Raw genomic sequence first — 20,000 nt, forward strand, 5'->3', positions numbered from 1 at the left:
AGCTCAGTCTACCACCGAGCTCAGTCTACCACCGAGCTCAGTCTACCACTGAGCTCAGTCTACCACCGAGCTCAATCTACCACCGAGCTCAGTCTACCACCGAGCTCAGTCTACCACTGAGCTCAGTCTACCACCGAGCTCAGTCTACCACCGAGCTCAGTCTACCACTGAGCTCAGTCTACCACTGAGCTCAGTCTACCACCGAGCTCAGTCTACCACCGAGCTCAGTCTACCACTGAGCTCAGTCTACCACTGAGCTGGGTCTGGGGACAGCCGGGCTAGGTTCCCGCAGCACATGAAGCAGCTCGGCGGTCCACCCGTGGTCGTGGCTCTCTTGCCTCTGTGTACACGGCCCAGTCCGCACGCTCCACCGCTGCTCCAACCAGACCTCCAGCCACTGCCTCCTCCTCCTCCTCCTCCTCCTGACGGTCTGTTCCCCCCCCCTCCTCAGGTTCCTGACCTACTGCCCCAGTAAGAGGGTCCTGTCTGACGAGGGCCTGAAGCACGAGTACTTCCAGGAGTCCCCTCTGCCCATCGAGCCGTCCATGTTCCCCACCTGGCCGGCCAAGAGCGAGCAGCAGCGCGTCAAGAGGGGCAGCAGCCCGCGGCCCCCCGAGGGAGGGCTGGGCTACAGTCAGCTGGTAAGACCACCACCTCCACCACTACCACTACGTCACCACCTCCACCACTACCACTACGTCACCACCACCACCTCCACCACTACCACTACCACTACGTCACCACCACCACCACCACTCTGTCACACTACCACCACCACCACTCTGTCACACTACCACCACCACTCTGTCACACCACCACCACCACTCTGACACACCACCACCACCACTCCATCACCACCACCACTCTGTCACACCACCACTCTGTCACACCACCACCACCACCACCACTCCGTCACACCACCACCACCACCACTCCATCACCACCACCACCACTCTGTCACCACCACCACCACCACTACCACCACCACTCCATCATCACCACCACCACCACCACCACCACTCTATCATAAAACATGCATCCCATCTGGTAAACGCATCCCACCGTCCCTCTGATGGTGAAGACATCCCACCGTCCCTCTGATGGTGAAGACATCCCACCGTCCCTCTGATGGTGAAGACATCCCACCGTCCCTCTGATGGTGAAGACATCCCACCGTCCCTCTGATGGTGAAGACATCCCACCGTCCCTCTGATGGTGAAGACATCCCACCGTCCCTCTGATGGTGAAGACAGCCCACACTGACTGTGGGCCGGTGCTGTTGCTCTGTGTTTCCATGAGGGCCGTGGGTGTTGGGGCCCCTGATGCGTTCACCAGAGGGCCACACAGGACGTCCCCACCAGGGCCAGCGCTCAGACGCCGTCCCGTTCCAACTCTTAAGCCTGAGTCACACACAGAGGCGTGACTCCGCCTTCGTACTAGAATAAGAACCAGAACGGTGTTGTTGTAACGGAGCAGAGCTCCGCTGTGATGTGACTGACCGCTCTGTGTCTGCTCCACCAGGGGGACGACGACCTGAAGGACACGGGCTTCCACCTGACCACCAGCAACCAGGGCGCCTCGGCCGTGGGCCCGGGCTTCAGCCTCAAGTTCTGAGCCCACAGACACAATGCTGCCGATCCGGCGGTAGCACCTCGGTCTGGAAGAGCAGGAAGGGAGAGAGGGCGGGGCGGCGGTGGTGGGGCACACCTCGTAGTGGTCACACCTCGTAGTGGTCACACCTGGTAGTGGTCCCTAGTGTCTCCTCCTCCTCACTGCTTGGTGTGCTTGGTTAGCTCCGGGCCCTACTACTTATTTTTAATTAACTGTAGGCTGTTGTTCAAACCTTTTTCAGAAAGTGGAGAGATCTTATTTTTTTGTCTGTCGTAGATGAGGATGGTCGTAGACCGAGGACGAGGGTCCCAGCCCTTTGCGTCTCCTGTAGTTTGAGTTTACTTTAATGTACTTTTTGTTTTTTTTTACCCGTACGTGAGGACCAGATTTTAAAAAGGTTGGAATTTCCTGACTTGCTGGAGCTACTGTATAATGATGTATCATCAAGAACGTTTTTCCACCCAACATAATTGTACCGATATTTACTTTATGGCTGTCGGCCATCGAGCCAGCCAGAGTGGACAGGGCTGGGGGGGGGGGGGGGCAGGCAATGTTTTTGCAAGTAATAAAGTTTGAGACTTTATTTGGTCTGCCATGTTTTTTTATGAATCTGTGCTTTGCAAACAGACAGCTGCTGCCAGAGAAGGGAAAATGCGCTCCAAAATCAAGGTGAAAGAAGTGGTGCCTTGAACCCAGCTGGGTGGTAGCCGTCCAGAGGTGATGTCATTCTCAGCGCTTTCTCTCAGTGCTTTGTTCTGTTGTGGGAGAGAGAGAGAGAGAGAGAGAGATTGTCCAGGCTCTGCCATTGGTCCTCCACATTATGCATCACAGCTGTCTATTTATTTACTTTGCCTATTGTTGCGTAGCTGGAAAAAATCAGCACAGGGATAATGATGATGATAATAATTGTGATAGTGATATAACAATTTTACAGAAAGGTGCGCGTGTCTGCGCAGTGACGTCTCTCTCTCTCCTTGCGTCATTCGTTTCTGGCACAGAGAAAACGAGCCATTTGCATGCATTAGTTTTGATTTGACGTCCTTAACCCCAGGGCCCCTCCGGTGAGTTATTGCACCTGATGTTGAGCGGGCATGGAAAGAGGCGGCGCTGTGGGGCGAGCTGCTGGGCCGCGGCGCGGGCGCCGGCGCCTGGCGCCGTCTGTGGACGGTAGTAATGTGAGAGACTGAGGCCTTCCATATGGAGGCGCCCAGGAGCTCCACGGGCGTTGGACTCCAGACCCAACGTGCATCCATCCAGGGTCGCTTTATTGTGGGTTTATAACCTACAGTGGAAATACTGGAGGACTGTTGGGAGTGGAGACGTTCACCAGTAAATAACGCAAATGCACCAAAGCCCTTCACAAAGGTTTATTGTTGAAATGTGAAGATGCATTTATACAAATTACAGTTAGAATACAACTTATTGTCCAGCCTGGGATGGAAATGTGTTTTCGGCCTCGCCTCAGAGACAATACAAACAGTACTTAACACACAGACGTGTATCACATGAAACAAATACGTACAAATGGTCTTCCGTTTTGATTGCAGCAGTTCATCAGGTCTCATCTAGTAATATAGGGATTGCGTTTAGCACCAATGACCTCCTGTAAACATCACGTTAGGCCACGGGCGGTTTGAACCACCGTCCTGCAGGGCAGAACTTCAACCCCTGTGGCTGGCGTCCGTCACTGGCCCCTAGCGAGTCGTCTGCAGAGTGGAGCCCTGGGTTCCATCCTGGACTCACAACTGCCCCCGCCGGGCAGAGAGAGAGAGACACGGAACGTAAAGATACAGAAATGAAAACTTAAAAAACTGAAATATGTGCCCCCGGTGAATGAAATGAAAAGTCCTCCCGACTCAAGAAGCCGCCGTGTGCGTCGTTTGCGTGTGCGCGTCGCGGGCGGAGCGCGTGGGCGTGGTGGGCGTGTCCCCCCCCCCTCCCCTCCCGACCCCCCCACTCAGAAGCGCACGCGGACCCTCCAGGAGTAGGTGGTGAGCGTCTTGTTCTTTTTCCGGACCACGCAGGTGTACGTGCCCTCGTTGATGGCGTTGGCCGTGATGCTGATGTTGTCGTCCTTCAGCAGGATGTAGCCCGGGCGGGAGTACTCCAGCAGCTCCCCGTCTTTGTACCAGCTGAGCGGAAAACACGAGCATGAGAAACGCCCTACGACTAACCGGTCCACGGTACGAGGGGGTTATTTCAAGATTCAAGATTCAAGAAGCTTTATTTATCCCGAGGGAAATTGCTGTGCAACAGTTATAACAGCGATATAAAGAGAAGTGATACAAGAAAACAAAATACAACAAAGTGCAAAGCACAATAGGATAAAAAGCACAGTAGCATGAAGACTAACGTCATATAATATACAACAATACGCAAGTTCGCTGCATACGTTGAACTAAAATAAGGCTACTCTGATGGAAGACGGATGAAGACGAGAAGAAGCTCAACACTCACGACACTTTGCCTTTCTTTGAGGCGATTTTCTTCCCACATCGAAAGGTCAGGTTCCTGCCCTCAGCCACCAGCTTGGTCTTGGTCCGTGGAGGGGTGGGCGTGGCGGCCACCGTGGGGAAGGGGAATTCTGGGGATGAAAAGGAGGTAGGAGGTTGTAAAGGTCTTTCTCCAGCGTGGGACGTCTTACTGCAGGCATCTGAGCTTCTAGAGGACCATTCATGAATGAAAAAGTCTCGGGCAAACGAGGTGCCGAGTTACAGATAGAATGTACATATTATATAGAATAGGCCTATATATATATTGGAACAGGTTCTTCATGGTGTAATTCTTAATCATCAGGCCGTAAAACAGACGTATAGACTTATAGATCCACAAGCTTCCAAATTGGAGCAGTAGGATATTTTTGGTGGAGTTGTCTGCTAATATTCAAGACAACACACTTTGGATATCGAATGAGTTGACGGACCATTACAGAATCAACGGAACAATAAGCCGTTTAAACATCGGAAAAAGACGGGTAAGACCGGGACACGGTAAGCGATACTGTATACCGTAAACTCTAGACTCAGCCCTTCCCGACCGCGAGGTCTAGAATTGGATAATTGCCACTAGGTCATTGTCTAGAGATCTTGCGGTAAATTAAAAGTCTGAGAATGTTAATAAGTCTGGAGCAAAAAGAGACAAGCCTCTGGTCTGCACTGTGCAAAAATGAAAACCACTGGCCGCCGTCTTTATGAGGAGCCCCACGAGCCCCGGCCCTCCTCACGCAGGCCGCCGCAGCCGTTTCCGTTCGCCACGGTTGGCACAACGCGAGCAGGCCGGACGGTCGCGTCGATAAGACACCTTGTTATGATCAGCGCAAAGCCTCCTTAAAAAAAAAAAAAAAAAAAAAAGGGCTTTGCTCCGGATAATTCTGCAAAAGATTGAATTGACCCTGTGCGTCTCAAACCCTCAAGCCACAGTCTGAAATTCCAGCGGTTTGGAGTCACTCAGGAATTTTCCACAGCCGTACGTCTCCCAATCAACAATGGGGAACAGATTACTCTGAGCCAGGGATTGTATCCTCTTGCTCTGCCTCTCTCCGCACTGTCCCTTGTTAGAGAAACGAGGAATAAACCCCAACACTGCAACACTGCAACGGGGAGGACGTGCACGGCCGTGTGGCTCCGGAGTCAACCGAGAGGACTTCCCGAGCCTGACCAGCGGCCCGCGTCCAGGTGTCCCACTGCCACTGAGCACAGTCAGCGTGTCTCTATATCCCGGCTGGATTCATCCTGTTGGCCTTACTCTGGATATGAGTGGATATAATAGAATATGAGTTATTCCTATTGCATATTTCCTAACAGTTAGTTGCTAATCTCTCTGAACAGCCCTGGCTGTGCCTCCCTCCCCCCCTCCCTCCCCCCCCAGCCTCCCACTCCTCTCCAGGGCTGAATGGAGGGGGCTCCAACTGGCTCCAACTGCTCCGTTGGCAGACAGCGGTTCAGTGGCTCTGAGAGAGAGAGAGAGAGAGAGCGAGAGAGAGAGAGAGAGAGAGAGAGAGAAAAAGGGAGAGGGAGAGAGAGAAAAAGGGAGAGGGAGAGAGAGAGAAAAGGAGAGAGAGAGAGAGAGAGAGAGAGAGTGTGAGTGAAAAAGAGCAAGAGAGAGAGACAGAGAGAGTGTGAGTGAAAAAGAGCAAGAGAGAGAGACAGAGAGAGAGAGAGAGAGTGAAAAAGAGCAAGAGAGAGAGAGAGGGATAGAGAGAAAAAAAAGAGAGAGAGAGCGCTCTCCCTCCTCTGGGCCCACTCTGCGCTCTATCTTACCGTAACAGAAATCACAGCTGGAGGGGCAGTGCTTCTTCATGAGTCTGCGCTTGCTGTCGCAATAGCCTTTCCGGGCCCAGGCCGGACAGATAAATAAGCGGTCCAAGCATCCTGGGGTTGGGGGAGGGTGGGGGCGGGGGGGGCGGGGGGGGTGTTTGGAAGAGAAAAATGGGAAACATCGCGAGAGTTAAGTATCGGTAACTTGAATCTGCAGCTAAAGAATTTGGCACGGGGATGTGCTTTTGCCTCCAGCGGGAACATGGACTCACTGAAGTACACTGTCATGATGACTCACAAGTACAGTTTACACACAGTGTTTATTAAGGCCACGTTGGCGTTGGGAAGTCGGCTTCTGAATAGTGCTCCCATCTGGTCCTGGTCCCAGCTAGACATGTTTGATTGGTGTACTTTAATGACGAGGCCCCGGATACACATGCTGTCTCAGGCTCTTTCAAATGCTTTTAATAATATAATAACCATATTTCATCGTTCTTGCAAAAAAAATAGACATTGCGAAAGAACGGATGAATAATAGATTCCTTCCAAACGCACTCCCAAAAAGGGGAGCATGCATGCGTATTCACGGCCACATCTCCTGCTGCTGCTGCTGCTGCTGCTGCTGCTGCTCTTGCGTCTGCATGGAGCCCGTGGTCCTAGTGAGCAGAGGTCCTGCTGCATGGTTCTAGCGAGCAGAGGTCCTGCTGAGACGTACCGTACAGCCGGTGCAGACCCCACACCTCGTCCTGGGTGATGAGCTTGCGGCCGGTCAGGGTTGCGTTCAGGTGCATGATGGCGTTGGCGTTCAGGGAGTGCATGAGTCCCAGGGCGTGGCCGATCTCGTGCACGGCCACGTGGACCAGGTCCGTCAGCCACACCCCTGAGCACACACGGGTTGACCAAACGTTACACCGGTCCTGTCTGACACGAGCCCCCCGCCGCTGCTGCCCAGCGGGCCCTCGGCCTGTGGGACGCCTCGGGGGGGCGACGGCCTTCTGTTCCACCCGCAGCGGTTATAAACCCGAGTCGCCAGGGTTACCTTTTTTCCAGCTGTAGCGCATGTTTCCCAGAATCCAGTACTCGTCGTCGTCGAAGTGGATCTCCCCGGTGGGGGGGAAGAAGGCGTGGGCCAGCTCTCCGGTGACTCCGTCGAAGCAGTGGTGCAGGTAGGACTGCAGGCAGTCTGTGTGGTTGACGGGGTAGAAGCCTGCCAACGCAGCGAGGAGAGAGGAGAGAGGAGAGAGGAGGGACCGCTCAGCGCAATACAAGACGTTCTCCCCTCAGGCAACACTCACCGTCTAATCACGTGTGGGCGAGTGAAATCGTACCCGTTTTTTTCTAAGGTCAAAAGAAAACATTACTGGTAGTGATGATGTTGGACGGAGGGTTAAGAGTGACATGAAGCATAAAGGAAATTGAGCCTGAAATCGATATTCCGACCTGTATAGGGTTATACTTTAACAATATGTGAAAGTAATCACATGTATGATGTATTGATCATGGCCCTAGAAAGCTCAAATGAAATATGGTGTTTTGTCTTGCCTTTGCAGGATCACCACCACACTCGATACAAATGTTATAATGGAATATAAATGATTGTTATTATGTTGGCGGCAATAGTTGGTCTACTAGTCACACACACACACACACACACACACACACACACACACACACACACACACACACACACACACACACACACAGAGAGACCACATAATTCACAATTCTGGAATGGCACCCAATATTGCCAAATGTATCAAATGTTCAAATGAAGAGCTCTGCAGGAGTCATTATAATCCCATCAGCGAAGCGTGTTGCCATGTTGGGCCAGCCGCGGTGCCTGGGAGGGATATGCAGGCCTACCTATTTTGATGTCTGCGTCTTGGTCAGCCGGCACCTCTCTGAAGCTGAACGGGGAGACGTCGCTCCACAGCCCGAACGCCTTGTAGAAGCCCCGCCGCGTCTCACTGGCGTTTATCGAATTGGTCGGAAATGACAGCAATCTGGGCGAAAAACAACAACATTTGTATGTAGTTATCTCAAAAGACACATTCGTGTTAAAACAATAAACAAATGTTCATCTTCGTTGTGTTTCATTTATTATAAGTACGCTTTGGGAAATATACACTCGTACCACTTCCAGACAATGTATGAAGTGCAATCACAACATAACAAACATATAATCTACTCCTCCATTGTACCGTTATATGCCATTATACTCTATAAACTATACATTATATCTATATGATCTCTTGGCTTAGAGACAGCATCGATCGTCATGTAACGACACACTACAAACCCGCCAAGAAGTGATTACAAAACAACACAGTCGGTCGACGTGGATTCCTCTCTGCAAACTTTCCCAAGGTTTCTCCCCCCCGGCTGTTTTTCATCTGGTGTCTCCTCTGGGATGAGCACAGGTTAACGCGAGGGTCAACACACACACACACACACACACACACACACACACACACACACACACACACACACACACACACACACACACACACACACACACACACACACACACACACACACACACAGAGAGAGACGTACTTGTACGTGAGCTTGAACTGGTCCCACTTGAGTTGCTCCGGGGTGAGGGTGTACCGCTTGCTGCGGGACAGGTGGAGCACGTGGGAACGGGCCTCTCTGCGGATGCCGATGAGGAGCACGCTGCCGTGAGCTTCTTCCTTGGACAAAGAGAGACGCTTGTTCAACCACCTCTAAACTGTGGCGGGGGTGGACTTTGATGGATGGAGGGCGGCTAAACCGTCGGCGGTCGGAACTCGAAACGAATTGCACAACTTCGACACCCGAGGTCGAACAAAGGAATCTGGAGGCAGTGCGCGCAAGAACGCATAAAAACAACTTTAGTCCCGTGCGTGTGACTGCCTGGAGGAGTCCGTTGGATGTTAATACAAAGTATTTCTCAACTTGAGGATACTGTGGGTTGTGCATGAGTTATTCTTACTGCGGCCATATAACACACTCTGTTATTTCAGAGCCTGCGGGCGTATAGTAGGCCTAGCCCTACACTCCTTCTCAGTTTTTTCAGAACCCTGGTCGTGTGTGTATATCATCCTACTTTAAGCACTTTCATGCGACGGCTTTCCGTCTCGTGGAAAAAAAAAAAAAAAAAAGGAAGCCTAGACAGCAGTAAAAGCACATTCCGCGCTTTAAGTATGATACTTTTCACAGAAAGGTTATGTCTGATGCCCCCTTTTTGAAGCGGCCAATGTGACTCCAAATAGAAACACCTGGCTTCTATTCTGGTCTTATGGGTTTTAAAGGATAAACACCAATCCCTGGCGTCCAGACGTCGTCCTAAATACACCTGGTCTCTGCAGCTTATAATGCAATTCGTAGCCTACTGCTTTAGCTGAGAAAATACACGTTCATCAAAAAATGAAGGACTGTGCATTTTTTTCCTCGAAATTTAAATCACATTCAGTTGTTTCTTCTTCTTTTTTTTTTTTTTACATAGGGGTTCATTGAGTTTCATGATGAACGCGAGCCATGTTTAACTCTGACACCGCACACACTGTGCGCTCTGAGGAAACACTGCCAATGTATACTGATGCGGGTTTTTTTTTTCTTCCAGATAAACAGAACTTTTTAACATCTGCTTTGGAATTGGGGTTACATACTAGTCCAGGGGGATGTTGTCATGTGCAAATACTGTAAATAATACTTCTTCGTTATATACATTCACTGTAGTTGGGGGGGTTTCATTGACAGACAAGCTGCAAGGAAACGGTTGTGCGAACATCAGACATTCCCAAGGATCCCCGGGGGAGTCTAGTCGGATCCACTCACGGTCCGGGGAAGTCTACTGTAGAGAAGTCTCAACTCCTTGAGCTCAGAGCTTGCTGGTTGTTTGGGGGCAAGAGGTCTTGGGAGTAGTACACTTATTAAGCCATGTTGCCTTGAAAGAAATTGCATAAAGTTCTGAAACACTCTTAAAATAATACATACATTAGGGTTAGGGTAATAAGTAATAGCATATTACACAAACACTGATTTGTTTCAGTTGCCTTTTTTTTTTTAATACATACTATTAATATCGTGAAAAAATAAATCGTTATATCATACCTCTAATCTCCAAGAAGGAAACGCGGTGGTTTCTTGCATCCCAGCAAATATAACGCTGAGCAAAGTCACAGTAGTAGCAAATGTCCAGCCGTGTTGCTTTACACTTGTGTGTGTGTGATACACCATCGTTGCGATATCACCACCCAGAATATCGAATCCCTCAACAAATAGGTGAAAGGTAGACCCTCTGTGATGGATATTAACGCTCGTCCATTGATTCCATCCCTTTGTAGCCGCTGCGAGTTGCACGACAAACACGGAGAAGCAGAGGAATCCCGGTGTGTGTGGACTGGGTTCAGACGGTCTCTGCACGCCTAGTAGAAGGACTGCAGCAAAGTTTGCAGCTCTGTGTAACTTTCGACTGCTGCTGCTGCTGCTGCTGCTGCTGTGCGTTTCCTTGCAGTGTGCCTGGTCTGGAGGTCTCACGTTACTTCGGTCGGGGCACGGTGTGGTCAAGGAAAGAGGACGAAGACGTCAGAATAAATCTGCGTTATTTTCTTGTCAGATTTTTGCAGAATGTAAATTTGTTCATATTTCATGTTTTTTTTTTTAGAAAAAAGTACATTTGTCTTTTCTTTTTTGTTTTCATTGATAATTGATTGATTGGTATGATAATTAAATTATTACTGAAGAAATACGGGTTTTTTTATTTTTTATTATTACCTTTGATTTAATTATTTTCATATGGGCCGAAATTCATGATTTTCAAAGGCCTACTTGAATATTCAGCGGGTTCAATGTATCTGTCTATGCATCTACATTATACCTAAAACTGGGTTCGATGAAAGAGCTCCACAGGGATGTCATAATTAATATAGTGTTGATGTCGATATGAAACCAATCAATGCGTTTGATAAGAGAGTTCTTAAACGATTGAACCGTGGTCAATAACTTGAAAAAATGAAAGAAAAGTCCCTCTGTTACGTTCGTTGCGCGTTGTACACCCCACCGGGCACCACCGAAACGACCTGCTCGACAAAAAGGCAACGACCGTCATCACACTTTGTGAAGGGCGGAACCATTGTGTTCCAGGGGACGCGTTTCGCACGACACTTGTTCCACGTTACCACTGAGGGAGTCGTAGGAAATGGCGTCAGCCTGGTGCAGGGATAACGGTGATCGGGCGGTGAATTACCCTCTAAATTGACACGTAGTAGCCCGGCTCAACGACCCGCTCCGTGCCCATGTTTTGATGCGGTCGCGGAGGTATGCTCCTGCATATGAACTAGTGGACCTCGGATCACCGACGCGGACGAGGTACGGTGTAGGACGGCTGTCTCTGCCCCCCCGTCCCCCCGGTGAAGGTTCTCCTGCCGCTAGTTAGTGAGTGAGGTGTTAATCCTTTAATCTGAGTGGTCAGCTTTGTGGTTTGACCCACATGGGAAAGACTCCTTTAGTGATTTGACTTTAAATTGCGTGCATGTCGTGTTTGTTTTTTTTGTCCTGCTCAAGTTTCTTCTTGTTGCCTAATTCTACTACTATGACTATGACAGTCTCATAGTAGTCTCATAGTAGTCTCATAGAGACTCATATGATAGTCTCATAGATACTACTATGATAGTCTCATAGTAGTCCCGCTGTCTAGGAACCCGGTCCGCTATTACTGCTGCATTGACCACAACACAAGTGGCTCTGTCAGTAAATAGATAGAGGAGCTGACTCAGTGCAATGTCAATATGTAACTACGTCCGCTACTAGTGTTGCAATTGTAAACGGATTGCGCACTTGTAGCCACGCTCTTGTCCGGCCGTGTGTGTGTGTGTGTGTGTGTGTTTCAACATGACCCCTTTCTCGCTCGTCATAGGACTTGGCAGTTGGCGTCCCCGACACACGGATACCCTGGACGGACCCCCTTTGAAACAATGGCGAAGGACAACAAACCAAGTAGGGTAGACACGTTTGTCTTTGCTGGCTCAAACGGTCACAATGGTCAACAATGGCCCGGGGGGGCGAACGACGCGGTCCAGAGCCACAGCTACAGCGCCGCGCAGCAGATGTCCCGGATGGCCCGGGTGACGTCCGACGTGCGGACCAAGTGCGCTGCCTACGTGCTGGCGCTGCGGCCGTGGAGCTTCAGCGCCTCGCTCACGCCCGTGGCCCTGGGCAGCGCCCTGGCCTACAAGCTGGAGGGCTCGGTGGACCTGCTGGTGCTGGTGGTGTGCGCGGTGGCCGTGCTGGTGGTCCACGGGGCGGGGAACCTGGTCAACACCTACTACGACTTCTCCAAGGGCATCGACCACAAGAAGAGCGACGACCGGACGCTGGTGGACGAGATCCTGGCGCCGCAGGACGTGGTGATGTTCGGCGCGCTGCTGTACTCGGTGGGCTGCCTGTGCGCCACCCTGCTCTTCTTCCTGTCCACCCTGAGGCTCGAGCACCTGGCCCTCATTTACTTCGGTGGACTCTCCAGCTCCTTTTTGTACACCGGAGGTGGGTACCGCTGACATGAAACGCAGCGTAACATTTTACATCATTAACGTTTGCGCCACCAAAAAGAATACATATTTCCATCATAAAAGAAACAGAAATGCAACCTCTGTGTCCTGTGTCTGTGCCTCCTCCCCCCCCTCCTCAGGTATCGGTCTGAAGTACGTGGCCCTGGGCGACGTGGTGATCCTCATCACCTTCGGCCCGCTGGCGGTGATGTTCGCCCACGCCGTGCAGGTGGGCTACCTGTCGGTGCTGCCGCTGGTGTACGCCGTGCCGCTGGCGCTCAACACGGAGGCCATCCTGCACAGCAACAACACCCGAGACATGGACTCGGACAAGCAGGCGGGCATCGTGACGCTGGCCATCCTGCTGGGCCCCACGCTGTCCTACGTGCTGTACAACCTGCTGCTCTTTGTGCCCTACGTGCTGTTCTGCGTCCTGGCCACGCACTACAGCATCAGCATGGCGCTGCCGCTGCTCACGCTGCCCATGGCCTTCCCCCTGGAGAAGCAGTTCCGGAGCCGCTGCTACGCCCGCATCCCCCAGAAGACCGCCAAGCTCAACCTGCTCATGGGCCTCTTCTACGTGTTCGGGATCATCCTGGCGCCGCCGGGCAGTTTGCCGTTGTTGTAACGCGCGCGCGGGGGGAGAATTTCACATTTTTTTATATATATATCTTTTTTTTTTTTTTTTTGTCATGTTTTGATGCAGTAGTAGTTTTGTGTTTTTTTTGTCGTCTTGTCTTTCAAATGCTTTTATTTGAGGAGGCTTTAATCAATTGCTTTTATTTTATTGTCTAATTTATACACATTTAGTGTAGGTACTTAACACTACTATCTGTGTTTTTTTTTTTTTCGTTTTGCTTTATTTTCAGTATTGAAAAGTGCACAGTTGTATGTGTTGACTTAAATGTAATTGGTGCCCTTTTCTCACCAATGACTCTCCATCTAAAGACAGACACGACTCTGTTAGGTCTTTAAGGCAAAAGAAAAACATAACGAGTTGAATTCCTTACGTGGAATGCAATGTTTATTTATTGTGGGAGAGAACTTAAGCAAATGTATTAAATTTATTTTTCTACAAATGCCATGACTCAGCCTCTGTCAAATAAATAATAGCACAGCCAGGATTGCATTCCTTGTCTATTTTCAGTTTGGGGTTGTTAAGGGGAATGGGATTGCATTAGTGGGCTTGTAATTCCACTACGTAGCTAAATACCTTGCATTGAACGTTTATTAGTGCAATGTATCCAAGCTTTTAAAATGCCAATTCAGCCTGGGCTGTTGCGTTCAAACATGTTTAATGACCCTAACCCTGACTGAATGGAAGATATTTGAATGCATTAGCCATGGCTAAATAAAGGACTTTAACGTTATCCTACAAGAGTGCCTTCGATTTAGGTTGTCCATGTAGTAACAGCGAAATCCAATCCTATAGCGCCCAGTGCCGTTAGACCCTATACGGGAGCAGAAACTAGGACGCTTTTAAAATGTGACATTTTGATTGATTTAGACCGTAAGACGTAAATGAATGTAAATCCAGCATCACGGACTTCCAAGAAACGGCTACAGTAAGCCTGATATTGCCACTCTGACAGCAGGGTGCACTATAGGGCAGCAATGGAGCCGAGGAACAACGCATACAGCTTCCAGTCTTTTCAGTAAAGCAATCCACACACACACACACACACACACACACACACACACACACACACACACACACACACACACACACAGGGCTGGCTAAAGTGGACACATTTTTTTTTAGTGAGTTCCACGAATGCTCCTTTTTCATTTAATCCCAAACTTGGATAAGCTTAAAACGTTTACAAAAAGGGACACACACACACACACACACACACACACACACACACACACACACACACACACACACACACACACACACACACCCCGTTCGGACGTCAGCCACGCACGCTGCAACAAATGACAGCTCGGGCGCGCGTACCTGGTCCTGTGGCCGGCCGCGGGCCCGCGCACCTCGCTCTGTCACCCGCGGTGATGTGAGCCAGGGTTGAGTGACGCAATGCATGGGCGTGTTATTATGGCTGTTAGCTAGCCAGCGTTATTGCACTGCAATACCCCCTCGGTTTACCGAAGCCGTTTATTTATTCCTGAAAACCCCGTCACAGGACTGCCCGCGCTCAGGGCAGACGCGGTGATGGAGACGCGCTATTGTGCCGCACACTAAACCGCGTTTTGGCGACACGGTAAGTCATTTATTCAAGAAGGCTTTATTTTTTTTTACGAGGCTGTATTGCTGCTAGCAGAAGATGTTTAGGCTAGCGATATTTCTGTATAGCATGTCGCTAGTAGCCAGTGGTCAGAACAAGAACATAGACTAGATCGATTTTTTTTATTTTATTTAGTCGCATCCTATCGGCACCCCTTGCATCAAGTCAACCGTTGCATGTCGCTTTGGAAAGCGTGCCAGGGCGATTTGCGTAAATTTCTCTTCTCCCTTTCCCCTTATCTCAGAGGGACATACGAGGAGACGTCTGCGCGATAATACATGCATGCATCTGCCCGCGACCCAGACGTGCGAGGACAGACCCAATCGAACGATGGTTAAGCTTTGATTACGTTCTCATTATTCAATACATTGTCAAAGATCTCAGTCGTCTTCAGACTGATAATCTGTAACGTCTAACGGATACTATCATGATAACGTGAAGTGTCACGGATGCTTCGAGCGTGCTGGGGTTTGGAGACGCTGGTGTGGATGTGAGCGCAGAGGCTTCACATAGAATAGATGTCGAACCTGGGCCATTCTCGGCTTTCTTTGTATGGCAACGCCCCCCCCCCCCACCCCCTCCTACTCATAAATGTGTTGCTCCCCAGCCCCCCGCCTGTTCAAGGTGCGTTCTGGATCTGCAGCTGTGGGTCCCCAAAAACATGTAGGCCTACGATTTGTATCGATTTCTATGAGCAACATCCTCTTTGGACATCGGTAATTGGTGCAGTGTCACAGCGCGGTGTATTTTGACTGGCTCTTGCTTCCTCTTTCGGCGTAATATAATTGCAGTGTGGCATTCACACGATGCTTGTATTTAATTGTATTATATGCTATGCAGTTTTATTTATGCATTTTTTAACTGTATTTTTTTTTAAAAAGGGTTATGCATGTCTTTTGCAATATTAACACATTTCTCAGTAGATTCATCAATGTTACTGCAACGTGGTTTTACTTTGGATCTGCTTGACAGTACCAGTGATTTATTTATTTATTTATTCATTATTATTAAAATATTAGCGAGGGGAGGTCGAGTGAAATTATTTAAATTCTTATAATTTATAATGACAGGAAATTAGATGTTGACAAAAATAGTTATTATTATATATTCTGAATATGTTAAATATTTGTGAGGATTCTTGATTTATTTAAATTATTTTATTTTAATTGTATACATCAGTAGATGGTATTCTACGCATGCTGGGATGGTATGGAGAGTTTTATATGATTGAATGCTCAATGTCTTCTCTATCCAGTGTAGACTGACAGTCTTTGCGTAGTTCATCCCATCCCAGACAAGATCAGCAGACTTCAACACACAAGATGCGCTGCGTTTACACTATTCTCTTCTTACTTCACTTAATGTCATTCAGCGTGCGTGCGTGCGTGCGTGTGCGTGTGCGTGTGTGTGTGTGTGTGTGTGTGTGTGTGTGTGTGTTTGAAAATGCAGTAAGAATATAATTGTTTTGCCTGGATACGGTATGAACCGTATTGTTCTTATGTTCGTATGTCTTGCAGATCGAAAAAGCAATTTTTCTTCTAGGCTTTCACTACATGCACTACTGCATACTTCATCAGATCCCCCCTATTACCCAACCTCCCATGTTTCATCCTAATCACATGCTCTCCATTCAGCCTCCCCCTCCCTCCAAATCCACATGCATATTCTGTGCAATAAGCAGCACCCTCTCCAAAAGCCTGTTCAAGCCTGGAATGTTGCAGCTGTAGTCCAACTTGCCTTCTGCATGAAAAGTACAAACCTCCAGTGTGGGTGGGGGTGGGGGGGTGGGTGGGGGCTGACCTCTGTTTGTGTGTCTGTGGGGGGGGGGACAGAGTGAGCCCTCCCCATCCTCGCCGTTCAGGGGGAGCCACTCTTTGTCCTTGATTGGCCGGCGCGCGGGGCCGGCCTGCGGTGTCCTCCGCTGTATCTCTTTCCTGTCCAGCGACTCTAAGTGGGTGCTTGTGGCGCTCTTCAAACAGGCAAACCTGTTCAACGGGAGCGGGTTCATTCATTCACCCACGCGACGAGATCCATACAGGCTTTTTTATAAAGAAACTGGAACATTTCTGTGGGCCGTTCACCTTGTCGTAGCGTTGTCAACAGGTGGGAGAGGTTGTATGCAGTGGGACGGCTGTAGAGAGGGTTAGAGACAGGACTACGGTGGAACCTGCTGCTCTGTACGTTATGCAGCCCTAGAACTGTTTGGGCTGGGTCCTGTGCAGCTCTCTGAAATACACTCACCCGCTCCATGTTTGGAAATGTCAAAGTCAACGGAGGATAAAGGGTCTCGCCTCCTTGCAAAGGCTTGATTTTGAAGTGCCTTAATATTGATAGAGATAGTGATGTTTATCTTTGTTTCATGTGGCGGGTTTCTCCTTATTCAAGTCGTCGATTGATCTGGTGATCAGCCAATCAATCAATTGATCAAGCTCTTCGTAATGCCAGCCCATAAGCTTGGCAAACAAAGCTTCTCATTCTAGTCTTTTCTATAGGTCAGGGGTCAACTGTTGAAGTGGATAGTGGGGAATGGCTAAAAACCCTGACCCTGACCCTGACCCTGACCCGGGTTTATTTGTTTTTATTAGCGTGACGAGACGACCGTTACGCAATGAAAACAATATCCTCAGTTTGAGATCTCAATCTCGGGATATCGCCCGATATCCCGAGATTGCGAACCAATCAAATTGAGCCATCTTAGGAGGTTCAGGTGTAGCATATACTAATCTAAGGTAAACATACTAATCTAAGATAAACATACTCTCACTAATTGGTTTTTGTGTGTGGAATTGAACAATTAACTGTCAGTCCCTGATTGCTCACCTGAAAAGGGAGGTTTAAAAAAAACACAGCTCACTCTAAAACAAAGAGCAAAGTTCACCGCCAAAAACAAACAGTCGGGGTCTCCTGGAGAATAGCGGTCCTATTCCGCCATTACAGGGCGACCAGGCGCGTGTGCGCGTCGCGTCCTACCTGCCTGCTGCCACATTGCGAGCCTGTTGCTACAGCGGTGGCTGCTCCCATGGTGCTCTTCCACCTGGGAATACCGCTTCCAAACATGTTCCGAAGCGGCCTGAGGATTGTGGGTCGTGAGTACCGTTTGCAATTTCAAAAACAAAAGGAATTCCCGAAAGGGTTCAGTTGTTCGTAGTCAGCTGTAGTCGCTGTATAGACACTAGCTTAGTGTATAGATACTAGCTCAGAGGGTTCAGTTGTTCGTAGTCAGCTGTAGTCGCTGTATAGATACTAGCTTAGTGTATAGATACTAGCTCAGAGGGTTCAGTTGTTAGTAGTCAGTAGCTTAGAGGAACTGCGAAGATGGGCTTTGTTTTATTTCATCAACCATTTGACTGATATTTGACTATTGGTAATGTTATGAAACTGGACTCTTCAGCTCCTTGACGTTGCATGTTTCCGTTGTCGTTCTAATGTGTGTGTGTGGTTGCCAAGTTTGATAGGAAGCAGTAACATGCAACATGCCAAACTAGTTCTACTATAAATCAATCTAGGAACAATAGCGCATCATGTGCCAACACGGCAACACACTTTATTGCTTCCGCTGTTATTTTGGAGCTAGTTATGTTTGCATTTACCTGATACTGTCTCACCCTAACGATGCATGTCCAAATAAAGAGACCTGTTTTTTTTGAACGTTTAAAACGAGCTGTGTAAAAGGCAGTGGAGGGGTGGTGTTTTTTGGCCTGTTGCCTACCCTGACGAAACCACACAGTGTTGACCTAAAGCTCTGTTTACACAGCATTCATATTGATTTTCCTGAGAACGCATTGACTACCAGATGTTTCTGCCCTGTGTCAGCACTGGTCTGGATACAGCAGGGTCTAACTTGTTTCTGGCGTTCACAGGGGCCCTGAACGCCTCCCAGGACCCAGGCAGATGACTTGTATTAGATGACACACATGAAACAGGATTTGTCCTTTAGGTATTCCTGCTGTGTAAAATAAATGGACCTGCTCGGACTAGTGTTGTTTGATGTTGAAACGGTGAAGGCTAAAGACACCAGCTTTCATAGGCTGTTGCAGCTCTGCTTCTAGTCCTGAATAGCACTTTCACCTGCAGAACCTGAAATGTCACGTTGCAGAGGATTTGTTCATCTTCAAGTCAAGCCACAACAAAAGATCACTGAGCCCTCCAACCTCAACAGAGTAACCCTGAGCCCCTAACAGAGTAACCCTGAGCCCCTAACACTCTCCAACCTCAACAGAGGAACAAGGGGCCCAGAAGGAAGCGGTGAAGGTGTGATCTCCGTTTCCCGACAGCTCGGTCAGGTGTGCACCAGTTGCTGCACTATACCACAGACATGGAACTGAAGCAGATGAACCCACTGCAGTCTGGACAGCTATTATAGATGCACTAGATGGCAAAGTGTTATACAAGAGGTTTTTAAAAATAATAATAAAAAAAATAAATTATAATATATATTTAATCAGATGACAAAGCCATTCAGACTGCTAAATGGCTTTGTTAGCTTGATTTTAGATTTATCGAATTAGATATTCATGGGTGAATATTATTTATTATTATTTATGGAAGCAGCCTTGCAAATGGCTCGAAATGAAACCGTGTCTCTCTCGGCATTGCTCACGTTCTTGCCATGCGTGTTTACTGCCTCTCCTGAACCCTGAATCGCATTGACGTCGATTAGTGTCATTCTGGGCATCGGTGGCATAACTAGTCATCCATGGCATCCGGCAAACAGGATGCAGATTGACAGAGCGCTGGAAGGGTCCAGCTCTCACTCCTGGGCCTCGTTCTGGTTGTGCTGACGGCAGTAAGAGGCTGTGTGTCTGCACTGAGCCTCTGAGCCTCTGAGCCTCTGAGCCTCCCAGCCTTCGCTGACTCAGTTCTCTGAGGCTGAAGCACAAAGGTGTGTGTGTGTGACAGTGAGTTTGGTGTGTGTGCGCGTGCATAATGCGTAGGGTTTCATGGCTCTACGCAAATTATTGTAGTCAAATTTTGTGTGCGTGCGTGCGTGCGTGCGTGCGTGGGTGGGGTGGTAGTAGGTCAGAGCTTGATGAGTGCAACAGGGAGTCAAGCTGCTCACTACAGAAGAATGACCGACAGACCAGGAGAGAGATGAAGGGACGGAGGAGAGAGACGGAGTCAAAGAGAGCTTGATGGACACCTTTTATCAGACGTAGCGGTCGTAGTTTAACCAGACGAGTTTCAGCCGTCTCTCTCAGTGTCTCATCCCATATTACTATCCACTCAGTCTCCCGATACGTCGTTAGTTTCCTCCCCTCTGTAGTCCAGCGCGTCGACTGTGATCCAGCGCTGCGACGCTGGATCACAGTCCAGCGTCGCATGAGGACAAGATGTCCTCTTGTCCTCATGGTGTCCTC

General features: G+C 49.1%; 3 protein-coding genes across 4 annotated transcripts in view; 2 read left to right on the top strand and 1 right to left on the bottom strand.

The window, feature by feature from the left end:
- Positions 1 to 3,568: 3,568 nt before the first annotated feature.
- On the bottom strand, positions 3,569 to 10,166 carry LOC311354960 (matrix metalloproteinase-23-like; the record flags this gene model as incomplete). Its single annotated transcript, XM_084474820.1, has 8 exons — positions 9,963 to 10,166; positions 8,424 to 8,560; positions 7,731 to 7,870; positions 6,907 to 7,074; positions 6,583 to 6,747; positions 5,871 to 5,981; positions 4,069 to 4,195; positions 3,569 to 3,743 (listed from the first exon to the last, which is right to left on the bottom strand). Exons 1-8 carry the CDS (start codon positions 10,086 to 10,088, stop codon positions 3,569 to 3,571), a joined length of 1,149 nt encoding a protein of 382 aa, XP_084330946.1. The 5' UTR covers positions 10,089 to 10,166.
- An 885-nt stretch (positions 10,167 to 11,051) lies between these two features.
- Positions 11,052 to 13,495, top strand: ubiad1 (UbiA prenyltransferase domain containing 1). Of its 2 annotated transcripts, none has more exons than XM_084473752.1 (3): positions 11,052 to 11,285; positions 11,767 to 12,392; positions 12,538 to 13,495. In XM_084473752.1, exons 2-3 carry the CDS (start codon positions 11,825 to 11,827, stop codon positions 13,023 to 13,025), a joined length of 1,056 nt encoding a protein of 351 aa, XP_084329878.1. In that variant the 5' UTR covers positions 11,052 to 11,285; positions 11,767 to 11,824; the 3' UTR covers positions 13,026 to 13,495. The 2 variants fall into 2 exon arrangements, with proteins under 2 accessions (XP_084329878.1, XP_084329877.1); XM_084473751.1 differs by having other exon boundaries at positions 11,052 to 11,219.
- A 4,091-nt stretch (positions 13,496 to 17,586) lies between these two features.
- Positions 17,587 to 20,000, top strand: part of mib2 (MIB E3 ubiquitin protein ligase 2) — a gene marked incomplete at its 3' end in the record, with an annotated part of 36,569 nt that continues 34,155 nt past the window's right edge. The window contains exon 1 of the mRNA XM_084473610.1: positions 17,587 to 17,729. Coding sequence (XP_084329736.1) covers positions 17,663 to 17,729 — 67 coding nt within the window. The 5' untranslated portion in view covers positions 17,587 to 17,662. The remainder of the gene's footprint in view (positions 17,730 to 20,000) is intronic.

The sequence above is a fragment of the Micromesistius poutassou genome (genome assembly GCF_964030765.1).
Source record: "Micromesistius poutassou genome assembly, chromosome: 10".
Classification (NCBI taxonomy): Eukaryota; Metazoa; Chordata; class Actinopteri; order Gadiformes; family Gadidae; genus Micromesistius; species Micromesistius poutassou.